Source organism: Eleutherodactylus coqui, chromosome 5 (assembly GCF_035609145.1).
Source record: "Eleutherodactylus coqui strain aEleCoq1 chromosome 5, aEleCoq1.hap1, whole genome shotgun sequence".
In the NCBI taxonomy this organism is placed as follows: Eukaryota; Metazoa; Chordata; class Amphibia; order Anura; family Eleutherodactylidae; genus Eleutherodactylus; species Eleutherodactylus coqui.
In genome coordinates, this window is record NC_089841.1 from 109,424,887 (window position 1) to 109,443,628 (window position 18,742).

At 46.0% G+C, this 18,742-nt stretch overlaps 1 protein-coding gene across 1 annotated transcript; it reads right to left on the reverse strand.

The window, feature by feature from the left end:
• Positions 1 to 1,157: 1,157 nt before the first annotated feature.
• GLRX (glutaredoxin) lies at positions 1,158 to 18,047 on the reverse strand. The gene is made up of 3 exons (XM_066601901.1): positions 17,746 to 18,047; positions 2,372 to 2,492; positions 1,158 to 1,316 (listed from the first exon to the last, which is right to left on the reverse strand). Exons 1-2 carry the CDS (start codon positions 17,950 to 17,952, stop codon positions 2,379 to 2,381), a joined length of 321 nt encoding a protein of 106 aa, XP_066457998.1. The 5' UTR covers positions 17,953 to 18,047; the 3' UTR covers positions 1,158 to 1,316; positions 2,372 to 2,378.
• Between the last annotated feature and the right edge of the window lie 695 nt (positions 18,048 to 18,742).

Consider the following 18,742-nt stretch of genomic DNA (forward strand, 5'->3'; position numbering starts at 1 on the left):
ATCTATTTGGTGGCATTATTTAGAGGTATACTGGAGCTGAGATGCTATATCTGAGCCCATTGAGATACAAAGGTTGTCTTATAGAATATACAGAAACTTTATTTTGTTTGCTGGGGAGGGGGTGGGGGGCAAATCTGAGTTATGCTATAGAGCCCAATGAGTTATATGTATGCTTCTGACTATAGTAGCTCATAAGTGGCCTCTACACCACCCATGCCTTTTTATTAAGGCGTCGGCAGCTAGAGCTTCAATATGGGGGTGTCTAAGGCTGGTGCCTCACTATGGAGCCATTGCAAGCGGGCAGCACAATACAGAAGGCATTAGCAGCTGGCACCTTAGTACTAGGGGACCTAGCATGTATAGTGCCACGATATAAGGATGGCAACAGCTATCGGTTTATTCATACATTTTCAGGTGGAATAACAAATGTACAAAACAAACGTGATAACTTATACCTCTAGACCACGCCCCATCCCCTTTTCTTTTTTCACCTTTTTGGAGAAAAGGGTGACAACCCTAAGGGGACCCAGCAGTCAGATGCCACCATTCAGGATTTTTTGGCTTCTAGAAAGGATATTACCAAGGGATAAAGTGAGCATAAATAGGGAGGCACAATCCGAGATCTCTGTGAATCAAATTCTTTATGGAGGCGAGAGGAGCAATCGACTCAGATATCTGTAGGGAAGAGTGCCCAATATACTAGGACCAAAGTTATTATGGAAGGAAGGGGGCCAAAGGTTCTGTAGGGAGAGGAGGCCTCATCTATGAAGGGCTAGTGACTGTAGGAAGTGGGCAGTTAGAACAAGCTGTACATGTTTAGAAATACCGTATGTATATCAGACAGTTGCCCCTGTTGGTACGACTTCTCACCAGATAAGCAGCTTCCACCCCTCCTTCTTCCTTCCTTTGTGCTTAGGTGCACCCCAACTCCCATATGAACTCCTCATTTTCTTTATTCTGTCAATATAGGAAGGAGGAAAAGCAACATGGTGCTGTACAGTGGAGTGGGCAGCATGCTGCAACGGCGGGCAGCGGGCTTTTTTTTATTATTATACATTTTCCTGTACTGCCCGCTCCACCCTGAGATTGTAAGTGTCATAGAGGCTGCCACTGCTGTGCATACTTTTCTTTTTTTAAAAAAAAGCTTAGATAACCAGTTAAGGAGTCAACAGAACAGATTTTTATTTTGGATTGTACAACCAACGGGTCTTATTCACCATAATATCATCTTTCATGGAAAAATCCAATAAACATTTTAAATGGCAACATTATATTAGTTTAGACCTGGAATCTGCACTGGAAACAGCCAGACGCTTCTGAAATAAGAAAGAAGACTTAATCAGTATTCTGCTAAGAAGAACAGCGTTTTAACTTTAGACATTTTTTTCTATATTACAAACAGGGTAAAATCATCTAACTAGTGATGTGCGAACTTTTGAAAAGTTTAGTTCGCCGAACTTTTGCAAATTAGATTGGACTGAACCAGAAGTTCACTAAAACATCTAAAACTGGTGTATAAAGGTGCATTTACGTGGGTGAGCACAATAACAGTCTTAGACATTTGGATATCGTGCTTGCAAACATTTTTCATTGTGAGTATGGGGGGGGGGGGTTTATAGAGAAAAACACATCGCAGCACATGCATGAAAATTGCTTGTTATTTCAATAGGAGAAATAAAAATCACATCGCATGAAAATCGTATCTGCATGCAAGTGCGATGTGATATTTTTTTACTCTTATAGGAAATAATGGGCGATATCACCCAAAAAAATAGGACATGCTGTGATTTTCTTATCTCACAGTTTAGCTGCAAGAGAAAAATCGCCCATGTAAATAGACCCATTGTAAAGAACGGGTTCTATTTTCATGTGAGGAGTTTTATGCATCTCACAAAACAAAAAACTTACGTGAAAAAAATCACCTGTATAAATAAATACACTTTGAGGGCTTATACACATCAGTGTGAATTTCTCCCCTTCAATGGCAATGAAAATCAGCCATATGGTTGGACAAACCTAAACCAGTGATCTCATTTTCACTGCTGGGAATTCTTGGCTGGGATTTGTATGACTGAGAAAATATAGGATGGGCCCTAACTTCCCGCATGTAGTGAATACATCGTGAGGGGATGATCGGGCGGCCGCTATCTTCCCACCTCTTTTTTTCAAACTTCTGCACTTTGGCGCAGAGTTTGAACAGCCAGTGAAGGGGAAGAAACTTCCATCGTTCAGGCACAGCTACGCTCTGTTGCGCCCGCGGCACTGTGTTTTAGCCCTAATAATGTTATACGCAGATTAATGACAAACCACTGGGAATACTTTATCTTACAGTCCAATGAGTAAATAAAGGGCATCTTATGATTGTAATTACCATTTCATTACTTCAGGGCTCCAATTGATATCAGCATTTTCTCAAGCTCACCACTGCCTTCTAGGGCTACAAGATCAGAACAGCCCCCAATGCATTTCTCTCCAATGAATATCCGAGGGACCTTGAGATAAAAAAAAATATCATTAGGGATACTTTTGACAGTTTCCAAGTAGCCTTTCTTCCCCTATCAAATGTTACATGATAATAAATTTGTTGCATCTTTAAATACATCTTGAGACGTGGAGTCGCCTTGTACGTCACTAGCGTGGAGGGAGACTGCGATAAATTTTGTGACTTTCTAAAAACTTGCATGTCATAAGTGTCTCTAAAAGCCTCTCTCAAAACCGCTCGCCTTTCTGAACACATTTCAAAAGTGGAGTGAGATTCGTAACAGCTGATCTTTTTGTGCAAATCAATAGTAAATTTGTCTAAATGGATTTGCACTATAAAAAAAAGCACAGCGTACACCAGAATTTTGGCGCAACACCAGTATAAAATGTGCCCCAGTCTTTAATTGTTTTTGTATGGTTTAACGTTTTTGTTTCTTTAGTTATCTAACTTATTACGAGCATATTTTCCATCCATGCGCTATCTGCATATTTCATGAACAGCACACAGACCCGTTATAGCCTATGACGCTATGTATACAGGTGCTTTTAACATGGACCGATGGTCCGCTTGCAAAAATGACTACATGTCCTATTCTGGTCTGTATCACGAACAAGAATAGGCCATCCAATGTGCGCTGTCCCACAGATCGGACAACACACCAACGGATGTCCGGGTGTTGTTCAACGCGATTTCCGCCCAAGATTCCTGAGCAAACGTGCAATACACTGTGCGAGTATGGCCATTGACTTTGCAGAGGGAGAGAGATTTTTAGTGTTCTTGTATTTTCAAACATTTTTTTTGCAGGGGTGCAGAGAGGTAAAAAAAAAATTCCCAGGGGTGCCACAAGCCTAAAAAGGTTGGAACACACGGCTCATGGCTGCCTGTCCACAGGCATAGTGATATCCCATGGCAGATCGCCACCGCCGGGGAGCAGGAGACAGCAGACAGTTCTCCCCACTGAGCCTATCTAACAGATAGGCTCAAGGCGGAGAATCGCTGCAAATCGCAGCATGCCGCGATTTGCCACCAGCGAGCGGAGAATCACTATGGTTCTCCGCTAGTGGAGGCAACGGCTGAGCTTTCCATAGCAGCGCTATTGATAAATAGATTAAAATTAATGCAAAGACTCAATATTTTTAGCATTAACCCTTTTTTTCAAGAGGTCTCCAGTCTGCCCTGACAAGCTGGATATCAGCTTCTGGCCAAATCTTAAATGATAGCACCCCATTCTTGCGGAATCCGTGCTTGAAGTCTAGCATAATTTCTGTGTTTTTATTTGTCCAACTGCTTTTTGAGGAATGTCAATAGGTTCTCAATGGGTTTGAGATCTGGGGACTTACTTGGCCATGGACCTCGAAATTTCAATGTTCTGATGACTGAGCCACTTAGTTATCACTGGTAAAAGCATTGTTCATCACCAAATTGCTCTTGGATGATTGGGAGTAGTTGTTCTTGGAGGATGTTTAGGGCGGTTTCACACGGGCGTATTTGCATGCTCAATGCACAGAGAATATAAGATAAAAGTAAAGTCCCCTGGTGCAAGCACCGAGGCATGACTGACTCCTAGTGTGACGTCACATTGTGGCAGACTGTTTTTGTGGGAGGTTTGCCATTGCCTTCCCCAGTCATCTTTTACCCCCTAGCACGCTGGGTACTCATTTTACCGACCTCAGAAGGATGTTCCTCATTTTACTGACCTCGGAAGGCTAAGTCAAAGTTGAGCCAGCTACCTGAACCACACAGGGATTGAACCTGCAACCTTCAGGTCATGACCAAGAGCTTAGGACTGTATTTCTGCTGCCTTAACACTCAACCCAGTGCTTTCAATACGTTCATTCTCATATCTGCTTTTGCACGCACATTTCGCGTGCACGCAAAGAGAATGCAGCATGCGGAGTCTAATGCGCACTCGAGACCTACATGATTGCGCAATTTTACAGTGGAAAGAATACATCAGGGACTAATTAGGCTACATAGCATTTTAACTCAGGGTGCGGCTGTGTCCTATGTGAAGAGTCCTGGTCAGCACGAAAAGTGCAGTAAAATGTGCAGATACACAAGATAGCGAGATGTTCACAATGCAAAAACATTGTGATATCGCATGTATTTAGTGCATAAGCCTGTGTGAAACCGCCCTTAATTCATGGCAGGGTTCTTAGGCACAATTGTTAGTGAGTCCACACCCTTGGATGAAAATCCCCCCACACATGACTGGTCTTAGGATGCTTCACTGTTGGCATGACTCATAGTAGGGCTCACCTTTTCTTCTTCAGACAATTGTTCTTACAGATGCCTCAGACAGCCTGAGGGGGGCTTCATCAGAGAAAATAACTTTACCCTAGTCCTCTGCAATCCTATTCCTGTACGGTATTTTCTCTCATGAAGCCCCCAGTGTGGGGCGGGATTTACATACAAATGCACTAATGTTATAGTCATGGGAATTCGGCCTTAGGTCATTCATTGTTCCTCAGTCATCTGTTATTCTGCACAAATATTGAAACATCAAAAAATAAATAACTCATAGAAAAGAAAGCCAAATCTGCATCCCCTGATACTTTGCAGGACAGGCGCAATCACCATGTTCCTTGATAGCATGCAGAGTGCCAGATTGAAATGAGAGGCAGCAATTGGTTCAGTGGGGGACTTGTTATTTGTATAGCGCCAACCTATTCTGCAGCGCTTTCAGGTAATTTGTTTATTACCCCCCAGCAAGCTGGTAACTCATTTTACCAACCTCAGAGGGATGCAAGGCTGAGTCAACCTTGAGCCGGCTACCTGAACCACGAGGGTACTGAAGCTGCAACCTTCAGGTCGTGAGTGAGAGCTTAGGACTGCATTCTGCTGCCTTAATACTCTGCGCCACAAGAGGCCTCAACCCATACTGTATAGTGTGGCGCACCCATATATGGCTGACATCTTTGGTATCGGTTCACATGTGCAGACTATTTTGTCTGCAGTCAACCCTCCCCCAATTTGGTTTGAGGTGTGTGGCTGCAATGTAGTCTGCACTGAACAAATTGCTGCATATTACTGCAGTCTGGCACTCTGCATGCTATCAAGGAACATGGTGACTGAGCCTCTCCTGCAGCGTATCAGGAGATACATATTTGGCTTCCTTTAATGAGAGCAAGACAGCGTGTGTATTAGTGTATCTTGACGCCACCAGAAGCTAGGGGTTTGACAGGAGGAAAGCCCCTATCACACCCCTAGCTCCCAATTGGCGCAAGCCTTCAAGGTCCTGGAGCGTCTCCATTGCTTTTAGCCGACCCCGATGCTTTAGGGTGAGGCTTGTTTTTGCATTTAGGCGTATATTAGCAGCTTTACAGTGGGTAATCTACAGCTAAGAAGAAAAGTAACCGTCACCATAAAACAGCACAGCCGCCAAAAAGCAAGGGAGACGCAGCAGATGTAACTCTCACCGGTGTCCACAGCACTGCTTTTGCAGAATGCCTTCCGGACGGACGGCAGATGAGCCCTCAGTCACTGTTGACGGCTCTCTGTTGCGTCCCGCTCAGAGCCTGCCTGCTCTCTGCTTGGCCGCAGCTCTCTGCTCCATGACATCCGTCCCCCGCGCCCATGTCCTGGCGATGTGCCGCCGCAGACTCTCCGGTTGCTCCTGCTGCTGTCGCGCGGCTCCTACTGCTGTACCGCAGCTGTGCAGTGGGATCGCTGATGTCCTGATACACAGTGTGGCTGGCCGGCCAGCCGGCTGTGACAGTGTCTGCCGCTGCCGCTATGCTCTCCCTGCGGAAGGTCAACATGACAGCGGGGGAGAGGGGGTCTGCCCTGGGTTTGATGCACCCGCCGGCTATTTACAGATTAGTTCTATGAGAAGGCTAGAAGACCTGGGGCGGCGTGCCTGCAGCTGGGAACCGCTGTATGCTGCTAAGCTCCAATAAAGTCTTTCTTGTCCTTGGAGTCGGAGAAAAGTGGAGTGGGGGGAAGGCAGGGGCTAGATAGCCAACTTCTCCCTTTATTGATTAGTGATTATGGTGGGTCTGTCGCCTCTTGTCTCTGAAAGGCCAGAGTCCCTGCAGAGATGGTAGAAGTGTCTAGACTTGGAATGGCTAGTGGGTCTCTGAGTCGGGAGATAGGCGACTGGAGGCAAGTGGCGTTATTGGTTCTCCCGAGTCAGTTTGTTTGCGGTGGGAGGCAGTTGTTGGGAAATTGGGTATCCCGAGTCAGTTGATGGACGGCTGGAGGCATTACGGTATATTACCCTGGCTGGTGAGGCGACAGAATTGTTTGGGGCTTCAAGGACCTCCCTCTTTCCTGGGGTAAAAGGTTTATTTTATGTAAATGTATGTTTGTAATAAATTGCTGCTGTGACCAATTTATTCAAAATCAGTCTGTTTTTTTTTTCTGCAGGGGTCTATGGGACTTGTAATGTTAAAATTGCGATCACGCAAAATCGCAGTTTACCGCAAAATCGCGATTTTGCGCAATTCCGATTTTAACATTACAAGTCCCATAGACCCCTGCAGAAAAAAAAACGCTGCGAATTTTGCAGTGAAAAAAAACTGTAGTGGGTAGTCACCCTAAGTTTGTTATGGTTCCTCATAAAGGCATACTTGCACAAACTGCGTTAATAAATTTCTTGCGCTGCATGCAAAGTATACAGATCGGTCCAGTGGGCGGTCCGCACAGTCTTTACTGGCTAGAGGTTTTCTATTAAACCAATGCCTCTCTGCTGCTATGATGTGGTTGAATATATAAATTAACGTATATATTAGGTTGTGACTGCTGCCTGTGCCAATGAGCATGCCAAATCTGCCAACAAAAGGGACTGATGATCTGCGCATGCACAGGTCTATGGACTAACGGCGTATGCGCGAGCTTTGCAGCGCTCCAAAGATGACGTCCAGTACATCATCCACATCATAACAGCTAAGAGTGGTGGGTATACTAGAAGACCTCCTGCCAGTAGAAACTGAATGGTTCACTGGACCAATATGCATCGTTTGCATGCGCCGTAGGTGGTTTGATATGCAGGAAAGAGATGGCAGGGTCCCTTCAAGCTAATAACCTTGTATGAAAGTGTATTAAAACGCAGGGCCTTTTACATGGGCAGATTATTGAAGAACGCTTGTCTGAACATTCATTCGCCGGATGATTAGGCCATGTTAAGGTGCTGCCTATCACCCCACAAGCGTGATCGCATCTTTTAGGTGGCACCAAAATCATCATTGTACTCCTTTCCGCTCCCAAACACTGTCAGCGAGCCGCCAGCTGGACCAATCACACGGTCAGAAGTGCACTGATAGACTGCAGTTGTGACCAATCAAAACTGCACTCTCTCAGTGGGAGCAGCGCGCGTCCGGGGAGTCTCCAGCCTGTAATTGGCTGCTGGCTCTCCCGGTAACGCCCCTCCCCTCCTTGAGTGCCAGCCCGCGGGCTGCAGCGGTGAGACAGTCAGCGAAAAAATAAAACAAATTACATTACTAAATGCTGTGAATTACTAGCTTTCACATGTAATAGACAACAGTCTATTAAACATTAAACTGCTCAGCACTTAAACACTTAGGGCGCCCACCCACTGGCGTTTTTTACCGCGATTTACCGCGATATCACGATTTTGCGCGATCGCGATTTTAGCTTTGCATGTCCCATAACCCAAAGACCCCTGCAGAAAAAAAAAAACGCTGCGAATTTCGCAGTAAAAAAACACTAGTGGGTGGGCACCCTTAAGGCGGTATTTTATCTGGATTGTTAGTGATATCATTACAAGCATTCTTTTTTTCCTGACTGCAATATACTTCTTGTGGGAGGAAATTTTACAACAACCACCAGGTATGAACCAATAACGTATTAGTATTGTGTATGCGACTTATCACAACTGATGCAAAGACAAGCTGGAGATTCAAGCTGTCACTTTTCCATTGTTTCTTCGTAGAAGTTTTCATGAAGTTCTGCAGGTTCCGATTGGTTGTGAATTAGGGTGAGTTCACACATTGCAGATTTGCTGTGGAATTCTACAGCCATATACAGTACAATGTAAGTACATGCGGTTTTAACAGACCCGTTCACACACAGCGCAAGAAATCTGTTGCGTATTCTAATTTTAAAATCCACAGCAGCTGTGGAAATGCCGAGGATTTTCACTTTGGAACTCATTCATTGCAATGTAGTGAGTGAATTCCGTGGTGAAAAACACATAAAAATCCGCACGTAGATTTTGGTGTGGTATTTGGTGCATATTTTTTTCCACAATGTGTGAACATACCCTTATAGGGATGAGGAGAAAAGCAATTTCTCCATAACCTAAGGCTGCCTTCACACATGCAGGATCCACTGCGGAATGTTCATGGAAATACTGCAGCATTTAGGGCCAATGTCCATGGGCAGATTTGAATTGAGGAATCCGTGTGGGGTCTCCAGTTCAAGCAGCACATAGGGATGCATGGGCGTCCGCATTGGAATTAAAGCAAATTTGACTTTTTGGTTGGGAAACAAATTGCAGCATGCCCCATTTCAGTGCAGTTCCCGCACGGACGGCTTCCATTGAAGTAAAAAAAAGCCATCCGCTCCGTGGCCCGTCTGTAATTGAATTGCGGATGGGTGCGGATCCCACAGGAAAGCAGGAGATTTAAAAAAAAAAATCTGTGCTGCACATATCCGATGGCGAATCGCGAGGGCCATCCGCAGTACAGCAAACCCAGAAGTAGCCAGGTCCATGCGGACATCGCTGTACCGCGGACACCGCTGTAGCACAGCGGAAGATAGCGTGAAACCGCTTCCCCACCTACCGCCAGCCGCGTCACGCGGTCTTTTGCGCATGTGCGACAATGCGTCATGCGGGACGTAGGACGTCGGATCCAGAGGTAAGTATTGGGGTCTCTGGGGGGGGGGGCGCCGTGACGGCGTCACGGCCGTGTGAAGCCGTGCAGCAGAATTTCCGCAGCTCAGACGTCATGTGTGAAGGCAGCCTGAAGGTTTAGATCACACTTGTCAAACACAAGGCCCGTGACCCCCTTTTTATGTGGCCGTAAGCATAGCCATTGTTCTCACAATCGCCGGCTGCCAGGTGATTTTCTTGCCAGTGGTGGCACAGGGAAAGCTTGGTGGGGCACGCAGTGGTTGTAATGTCTGAACCGCCTTTTGTGCTGCCCTGTAAGATGAGCTAGAGGGTCCCGTGATGTATGGCACAGTACTGTGGGCAACCGTGCCACATGCTGTCACCTACTATGTTCCCCAAAAATAAGACCTACCTCTAAAAAAAAGCCCTACTCTGATTTTCAGGGGAACTTGAAATTTAAGCCCTACCCTGAAAATAAGCCCTTACTACACTATGTGAAAAAAAAGAAATACTTCCTTAGCAGGCGCCATGTGGGTCCTTCCTGCTGTTCTCCACAGTTCCGGCAGGCTTCTGTGCAGTTCTCAGCGCTGACAGAACATCGCTTGCTGGTAACAGGGTTTGTAAACTCCGCCTCCAGCAAGCGATTGCTTTGATTGGTTCTCGAGCGCCACGGCTCAGCCAATCACTGTGGCGCTTGATGAACCAATCATAGCCATTCAATGATTAAAACTACCTACTTGAGCCTCCATGTCCACAAATTTTCATGATTCCTCTCAATCTTACTATACAGGGCACTAAGGGAAGCATCATTTGGGGCACAGCTCAGAGCTAAAGATGTGGAAGGGGCTGGCTATTATCTAACCAGGTCCTAAAAGACATCTTGGTCCTTTAGGTGGCACAGCAGAACATGTCTGGTGCAACAATTTGAATCCCAAAATGTCCAACAAGAGAAGGAAGGCAATTTAATGAAAGAGGAGAAAGCGAATACGTGTTTGTTCTTCAAGGAAGGAAACAAGTATGTCTTTAGTGCTAGGCCAGGCTCACACTAGTGTGTTGGAAATGCTGTGTGTATATTTGTCAGGACCGCCTGCTCTTGGGGTCTCCGTGACCGCACCACCAGTCCTATCACCCGAGCTGATCGGGTGCGGCGCAGGGGAGCCCCGGTCTTGGTGACCTCCTGGCCGCCGGGGTCCCGGACATTGGCTCCGGTCGCACGCTCCCATGCTCAGGGGGCGGCGCCTGGGTAATCAGGTTGCTGGGGATGCGGCGATGCCATGACATTCTGATTAGCATGTTCTGCACTCGTTGCTGGATGTCTGGGTCTCTGACCTAGGTCTGGGTCTGGCTGCTGGCAGGCTCCCCATTCCAATTAGCTACTGGGGCGAGAGTTCTGACAGCATTTAAACGTGCCTGTTTCATTTCAGCATTGCTAGTGTATGTTTGTCTCCAGGCTACACCCGCGTTATTCTGATCTGATTTCCCGTTGTAACCCACTGCTTTTGAACCTGACTTTGACCTCGCCTGATCCCTGGTATTGCGTATTCTCCTGTTGCCGACCCAGACTTTCAGACTTGCCTCTGTGTCTGTTTGTCTGTGTATGTCTCTGTTTTTGTTTGTAAGTCTGACCCCCTGCCCCACTTCCCTAGTGAGTATAGGGATCGTTGCCCAGTTGTCGCCCTGGGGCCTAACCCAGGGAGGCAAGTAGGTAGGGACAGGGGTTGCGGGCAGCTTTTAGGGACTTCCAGTACCCGGACCCCAGTTGCCTGACAATAATGCAGTGTCTTACCTCTGTGTGAGTCAGCCTAGCGCCGTGTAGAACAGCGTTTTTTTTGTTGTTTTTTTTACTGTGCATGACAGCGCATCTCATGCACGAAATTATGCGCAGGCTGACTGGTCTCTTTTTGTTTTAAATTTCCCGCTATGTTGCGTATCAATGTAATTGCGTATGTCCAGTGAATGGATCAATGAAAATCAATGTACCTTCACTAACTCCAATCATTGTGTGTCATGTGCGTGTACATCGTGTGCGTAATATGACATTAAATTCGGCTCATGTGAGCCTGCCCTTATGAGGCCATGTCAGTCGTATAGGAATACAATGTGTGTTCACATTTTGAGACCAAACCTAGAACTTAGGGCTCCTTCACGCTGGCGAGAAAATCGTGTGATTTTCTCGCGATGCGAGAGTGAGTGAAAGCACATGATTATGTAACCAATGATATTCAATTGTTTCATTCTCATTTGCGACGTTTTCACTCCTGTGATGCTGCGTGAAAAAAGAATTGCAGCATTTCCTTTCTTCTTGCAAAATCGACCGTTGTTTTCAATGGGGTCAGCGGGAGACAATGGGAGAACATCGTGATCCCCTGCCACTGTGACAGCAGCCGCTGGGATGAAGGGAACCCCCGCAGTGACGGGAGGCTGTTTCCATGTGAAAACGCCTCTCATTCAGGGGTTCTCAGGAGGATTGCGAAGGCGATATTGGGGTGATATCGCCCTCGCCAGTGTGCAGGAGCCCTAAGTATTCTAAATCTAGTTTCCAAGAAAGACAACAAATTGTCCAAGAATTAAAAGGCAGACTTCAATGACAACAGAATATACTCACAAAAGCTACAGCCTAAGGGCCCTTTCACACGGCCATTGGCACTTTTATGCGCGCCCGCCGACGCCATAAAAACGTGTGAACGAAAGCACAAAGCTAATGTTTGTGCACCCGTTTGGACGGACTGAGCCCGGCACAGGTACGCCGAGCCTGCAATGACATTGGGCGGGGGGTAGACAGTTTAGCTCTGCTAAGCTGTTCTCCTCCTTCCCTCCCCCTCACCCTCTCTTGGCAAGGGGAGGAGGCGAGACGGGGTGGGAGCTAGTGTGCTAAGCTCCTGCGACCTCTCCACCCCTTGCCGCAGCCAGCAATGGGAGGGGGCGGAGCTTAGATCCACCCCCAACTCACCCCCTCCCATTGCAAACAGCCGGCAAGGGGCGGAGAGGATCATGGAAGGGAGTGGGAGTTAAGCAGTCGCGCTGCTAAACTCCCTCTCATCTCCTTTCTCCAGCAGCTGTCATAGGCTCCCATAGGAGTCTATGCAACCGCCGCCATAAAAGCGCCCTGTTGAAACGCACTATCTTAGCCGGCCGGGGGCTTTTATGTCACGGAAATATGCCCATATGCACTGATGCATTGTAAACCAATGCATCAAAGGAGCAGCGAATATATGGTCCGGGCGTGAAAACCCGTCCGATATACGCCCGTGTGAATCCAGCCTAAATGATGCAGCAATGAAAGCTAGCTTTATGGTGACTGCAGAAATCACTCCAGCTTCGAAGTGTTTTTTGGAGGGGGTATTTTTGAAGCAGTGCATGCTAAAGGTGTGCGAACAGATGCAACCCGATCAGATACAGAGTTTTAAACATGTCAGTTTGTCAAGAAACACCATTGCAAACTGAGTAAGGGCTGTCTCACACGAGTGTTTGGAAATTGCGTATAACACGCACGAGATTCGCGCGCAGAATACACTGTACCAATATCGCATGGCCGGCCATATTGACTCTGAGACTAATTGCATCTATTAAACGCATAAGAAAAATCGCAGCATGTTCTATCCATATTACACTCGCATACATGTCAAGGTGTATGGCAATGGGCGGCCCGCAGCCCGTACACAATGCAAGACATGCTCGTGTAAGCCTGGCCTTAATGAACTAGCAGGTAATCTGACAATACAGCTGGCTGAAGAAGCATGCAGTTATCTGCCATTTTCATTATCTGTTAAAGAAAACACAGACAACACGGATACAACAGATCTAGGCAAACTTCTTTCACCGAGGAACCCTTGGATATAATTGCCATGAAAGGGATGACAACTGGGAAGGACATTTTTGATGCGGTGGAGAAGTCCATAAGTAAACATAAATTAGGGTGGTTTCACATCTGTCCCTCAGTCTTTGTTTTCCGTTTTTTTAAATAAAAAAATTGAAGCAAACTAGACCCATAGAGTGCAATACATTTTTTGTTCTCAGTTTGACTCCGTTCCATTCGCTTTCAGGTTTTCTGAACAGAAAAATGCGCAGCTTGCAACATTATCGTTCCCATCCAAAAAAGCACCTTTCCTTTTTGCTTTTTTGCGTTAAAGTCAATGACAGAGAGAAGCAAACTGAAGGGCTTCTGTCTGCCTTCAGTGTTGAAAGGATGCTTGTTATCAGTACATTGCAAAGCAAAATAATAGGTGACCTGGGAGGGACAGGGAGGGGGAGAGAAGATAAGCCCAATGAAAGAGGGCGGAGGGAGAAGCCCAACCACTACCCACCAGTCAGCAGTGTGTATTGTGCTGGCTTGGAGGAAGAGCTATGCAGACCTCCCAGAGTGAAACTTGTGACATGTGCAAGGACCTGCATACCCGTTAATCTGCTGCTCTACCTCAAAAAGGTATCTGCATGCATGAGTTCTGCTTCAGTTTGTAATCAGCCCACATTCAGTTAAAAACTGAAGCAGAACTCATGCTTATTTAATTTGCTTAGCTCATTTTAAAAGGACTACAAACGCAGGTGTGAAACCACCCTTTCATGGCAAAAGTTGGTGGTGCTACATTGTCTTATGATGGCCTGCAGTTCTCCCACACACCCAGCTCTTACGACAGGCGTGACGTAGGAGTAAGCTGCGTCCTCTCGCCAAACTGTACCTTCCAGGTCATTCTCTCAGTTCCTTCGCTCACCTTCCAGTCATTCTAAGTCCACACCACAAGACTCTTACACCCACTGTCCCTGTTGCTGTTATCTACTGGCCCTCAGGTCCCACCCACCTGTCCCAAGACCACTTCGGCGCCTGACTCTCCCACTTTCTATCCTGTGAAATCCCAACCCTTATCTCTGGCAATTTCAATATTCCTACTAACGACCACAAACTGCCTCCCAGCTGTCAACGCTGACCTCCTCCCTAGGCTTATCACAACTCTCAGACTCCCCCACTCTCAGAGATGGCAACACTCTCGATTTAATCTTCCTTCCTCTCTGCTCTGCCTCCCACTTTACTAACTCCCCCCATCCACTGTCGGATCACAACCTTCTCTCTTTCTCCATCAGGCACCATAGCACCTCCTGTGACCCTCCCATCTATCACACCTCTATCAACCTCCAGACCTTCCACACCCATCATTTTGCCATGACCATCCAGTCCTCCCTGTCCCCTATCTCTCTCCTCTTCTGCCTTAACCTGGCAACTGAACACTACCACACCAAACTCATTTGTGCCCTGGATGAAGCAGCACCACCTGTGACCCAAGCCGTCAACCGCAGACCACGGCAACCTTGGCTCACGTCCCAAACGTGCTTCATCCGGCTGTGCTCTAGGTGTGCCAAACAACTGTGAAGAAAATCAAAGCTGCCTGCAGACTTCCTCCACTTCAAATTCATGCTTAAAACTTATAACCTAACCCTTTACCACGCCAAACAAGTTTATTTCACCTCCCTTGTCTCCTCACTATCCCACAACTCCAAATGATTCTTCAACACCTTCCACCCCCTCCTCAGCCCCAAAGAACAAGCCTGTGTGACGGATTTGAATGCTGGAGAACTAGCCGCCTATTTTAAAGAAAAAAAAATCAACAACATCCGAAAAGAAATCTCTTAAAACTGCATGGCTAGCCCTGATCCCAGTCTACTCAGCACTGCATCCATCACCCATTCACTTTCTATGTTAGAACCAACGACAAAGGAAGAAGTTTCCAGACTGCATTCCATCACTCACCCCACTACCTGCGCTAGCCACCCTCTCACCTCCTTCGGTCCCTTTCCCAAGCTGTCATTATTCACCTCACCACCATCTGTAACCTCTCCTTAAATTCTGGCACCTTCTCCTCCTCATTCAAACACTCCATCATATCACCTCTGCTAAAGAAAACAACCCTTGACCCCACCGATGCCGCCAACTACTGACGTGTCTCAAACCTGCCCTTTATCTACAAGTTACTAGAACACCTGGTCTACTCCCGCCTTACACACTTTCTCTCTGACAACTCTCTCCTTGTTCGGTTTCCGCCCTGTACACTTGACCGAAAGCACGCTCACAAAAGTATCAAATGACCTGATGACGGCAAAGTCTAGAGGCGACTATTCCCTACTAACCCTCCTTGACCTCTCTGCTGAATTTCACACTGTCGACCATGACCTCCTTCTCACTATGCTCCTCTCTATTGGTCTAAAGGACACTGCTCTCTCCTGGTTCTCTTCCTACCTCTCCGACCGCTCTTTCAGCATCTTCTTTGCTGGCTCTATCTCTTACTCTTGATGTCAGGGTCCGCCAGGGCTCAGTCCTTGGTCCCCTTCTCTTCTCTATCTACACAGCCCCAATTGGATAAACCATCAGCAAATTCGGCCTCTAATACCATCTCTACGCTGATGACACCCAACTATATACCTTTTTCCGTGACATCTCTGAATCATTCCTCCAAAATATCACTGACTGTCTGTCCTCTGTCTCTAACACCATGTCCTCCCTTTTTCTTAAACTTAACCTCTCTAAAACTGAGCTTCTTGTCTTTCCACCTTCCAACCGACCTCCCCTCAACATCTCCATTCCAGTGTCTGGCAGCATCATAACCCCCAGACAGCACTCCCGCTGCCTTAAGGTCACACTGGACTCCGCCTTCTCCTTAAACCCTATATCCAATCTCTGGCCCGCGCATGCCACCTGCATCTCAGAAATATTGCTGATATCCATCCGTTCCTCACGACGGAAACGTTAAAGACACTTGTTGGTGCCCTCATCTATTCCCGACTCGACTACTGCAACTCGCTATTCATTGGCCTTCCCTGCACCAGACTCTCCCCTCTCCAATCTATACTAAACACGGCAGCTAAGCTTGTTTTTCTATTAAAGGGGTTGTCCTGCGGCAGCAAGTGGGTCTATACACTTCTGTATGGCCATAATAATGCACTTTGTAATGTACATTGTGCATTAATTATGAGCCATACAGAAGTTATAAGAAGTTTTTCACTTACCTGTTCCGTTGCTGGCGTCCCCGTCTCCATGGTTGCCGTCTAATTTTCGCCGTCTAATGGCCAAATTAGACGCGCTTGCGCTGTCCGGGTCTTCTGCTGTTCTCTATGGGGCTCCGTGTAGCTCCGTGTAGCTCCGCCCCATCACGTGCCGATTCCAGCCAATCAGGAGGCTGGAATCGGCAATGGACCGCACAGAAGAGCTGCGGTCCACGGAGGGAGCAGACCCCGGCGGCCATCTTCAACCGGTAAGTATAGAAGTCACCGGAGCGCGGGAATTCAGGTAAGCGCTGTGCTGTTTTTTTTTAAGTCCCTGCATCGGGGTTGTCTCGCGCCGAACAGGGGGGGGGGGGGTTGAAAAAAAAAAAAACCCGTTTCGGCGCGGGACAACCCCTTTAAGCCATTTCTCAGATACCTCTGCACTATGCCAGTCACTGCATTGGCAGACTAAACGCCCTTCTAATACGAACCTCACATGCTCGCCTACAGGACTCCAGTTAACAGAAAAATAAAAAAGTTATGGCAGTCAGAAGATATTTTTTTTCCAAAGATTTTTTTTTCCAAAAGTAATACAGCAAAAAAACAAACTATAAATTCATTATTATCGTAATTGTACTGACCCATAGAGTAGAGTTACCATGTCATTTTTGATACTGTGTGTACACCATAAAAACAAGCCCCCCCTTCTCCAAAGATGGTGGAATTGTGTGTTTTTTCCCATCTCACTCCACTTGGAAATTTTTTAAAGTTTTTCAGTATATTATATCGTACATTAAATAGTACCATGAAAAATATATACTCATCCCGCAAAAAACAAGCCCTCAGACATCTACATTGATTGATAAACAAAACTTGTGATTCTTTTAAAATGGGGAGGAAAGGGTCATTTCATCTAGAGGTTAAATAAAACGTTTTTACATAAAGAACTTGCTCAGTGACAATATATAAATGACAGTATTTTTATGTTTTTTAGATTTTGAAGAATAAGAGAAAAGTCCATACCGAGAATATGCTAGGATTAACACTGAACAAACCAAAACATGGCGTTCTCAGCACATTGGAGACCTTCGGCCATTGCTGAAGGGAGTACAGCATGTGTTTACATGTAACAGAATACCATTCATTAATGTCTGCTGTAGTAAAGTCCTGCAGACTCAGTTTGCCAGGATTATTATTATTGTTGCTACATCCTGCTTTCTACAAACATTTGATACTACAATGTAGCTGTGTAATGTATCATCCACATAGTATGCAAACATGATCCTCTGGATCAACACAGGAGGATAGACAGGCTGGACTAGATGGACATTGTCTTCATTCAGCCTTACATACTATGTTACTATGTTACTATGTATCCTTCCTAAGAACTACGGTATGTGCAGTGTGGACACCAGAGAACTAGTTATGGCTGGAATCACAACTTGTTACATGAATATTGACCAGGAAAACTTCATTTGGCCCATTGCAGTGAACTCACCGTTCTCTCTCCAGTGGTCTGCAGGAAGTAATCTTGCACGCTGTCCATTATATCCAGACCAGCAATATTGATGCATTGCAGATGTCCCTCCTTAAACGTGCATTTCTGCAGAATGTCCTTTGCTCTGTTACAATAAGGACATGAGGGCTTTAGAAACACCGTCACTTTGGAAGCACAAACTTTACTCACGACGAAGTTCTGAGCCATCTTTGTAGAAGGGAAAAGTTCTTTGTTAAGAAGTCAGGAGGATGTAGAAGACTTATAAGTGAGGGGGAGACTGGGTTGTGTAACTGAGTCCAGTAGGAGGAGTGGGGTGTGGGTGGATGTATTTGCTGCTCACTTCATATGCTTTAACACTGTCCTTTCCTCTTTTAGCTCAGCCTGTTATACAACATGTATGCCTTAGAAAATGTGACCTTTATAAGAGGAAGTAGCGGCTGAAATAATGCTGCATCATTGTCTGCTGCGTACTGGCCATACTCATCTATACAAAGCTACATAAAGGCGTCATTTTAAAAGGGTTTTCAAGGACTTAACTCTTTCCAATCCTATTTCCCAGCCACCGCACACACCCCTGCTCTTATCTATTGAGAAAACACATTGTGGATCCCTTATGACAGATAGACAGAGAAATTAGAAATGAAGTCTTATTATGTCAATTAGAAATGAATAGAGTATGCAGGACAGCTGTCTGATGTCAGAGACCGTTATGCATATGTATATTATTGGGCATATCCTGTATATAATTATATATGTACAGCTGGTGTAAGTTATGCATCTCCTGTATATAATGACATGGACCACGCTGGTATAACCTGGGCATCTCCTGTATATAATTATATATGTACATTTGGTATAAGTTATATATCCATTATATAGTGATATGGACCACGCTGGTATAACCTGGACATCTCCTGTATATAATTATATATGTACAGCTGGTATAAGTGACACATCTCTCTGTAAATAGTGATATGGAGCATGCTGGTATAACCTC

Bases quoted from the DNA above. Each gene is read 5' to 3' on its own strand.
- GLRX (XM_066601901.1), bottom strand. From the start codon at position 17,952: ATGGCTCAGAACTTCGTCGTGAGTAAAGTTTGTGCTTCCAAAGTGACG. The intron at 2,493-17,745 runs GTGAGTTCACTG...TTTTATCTCAAG, and splicing joins AGACCACTGGAGAGAGAACG to GTCCCTCGGATATTCATTGG.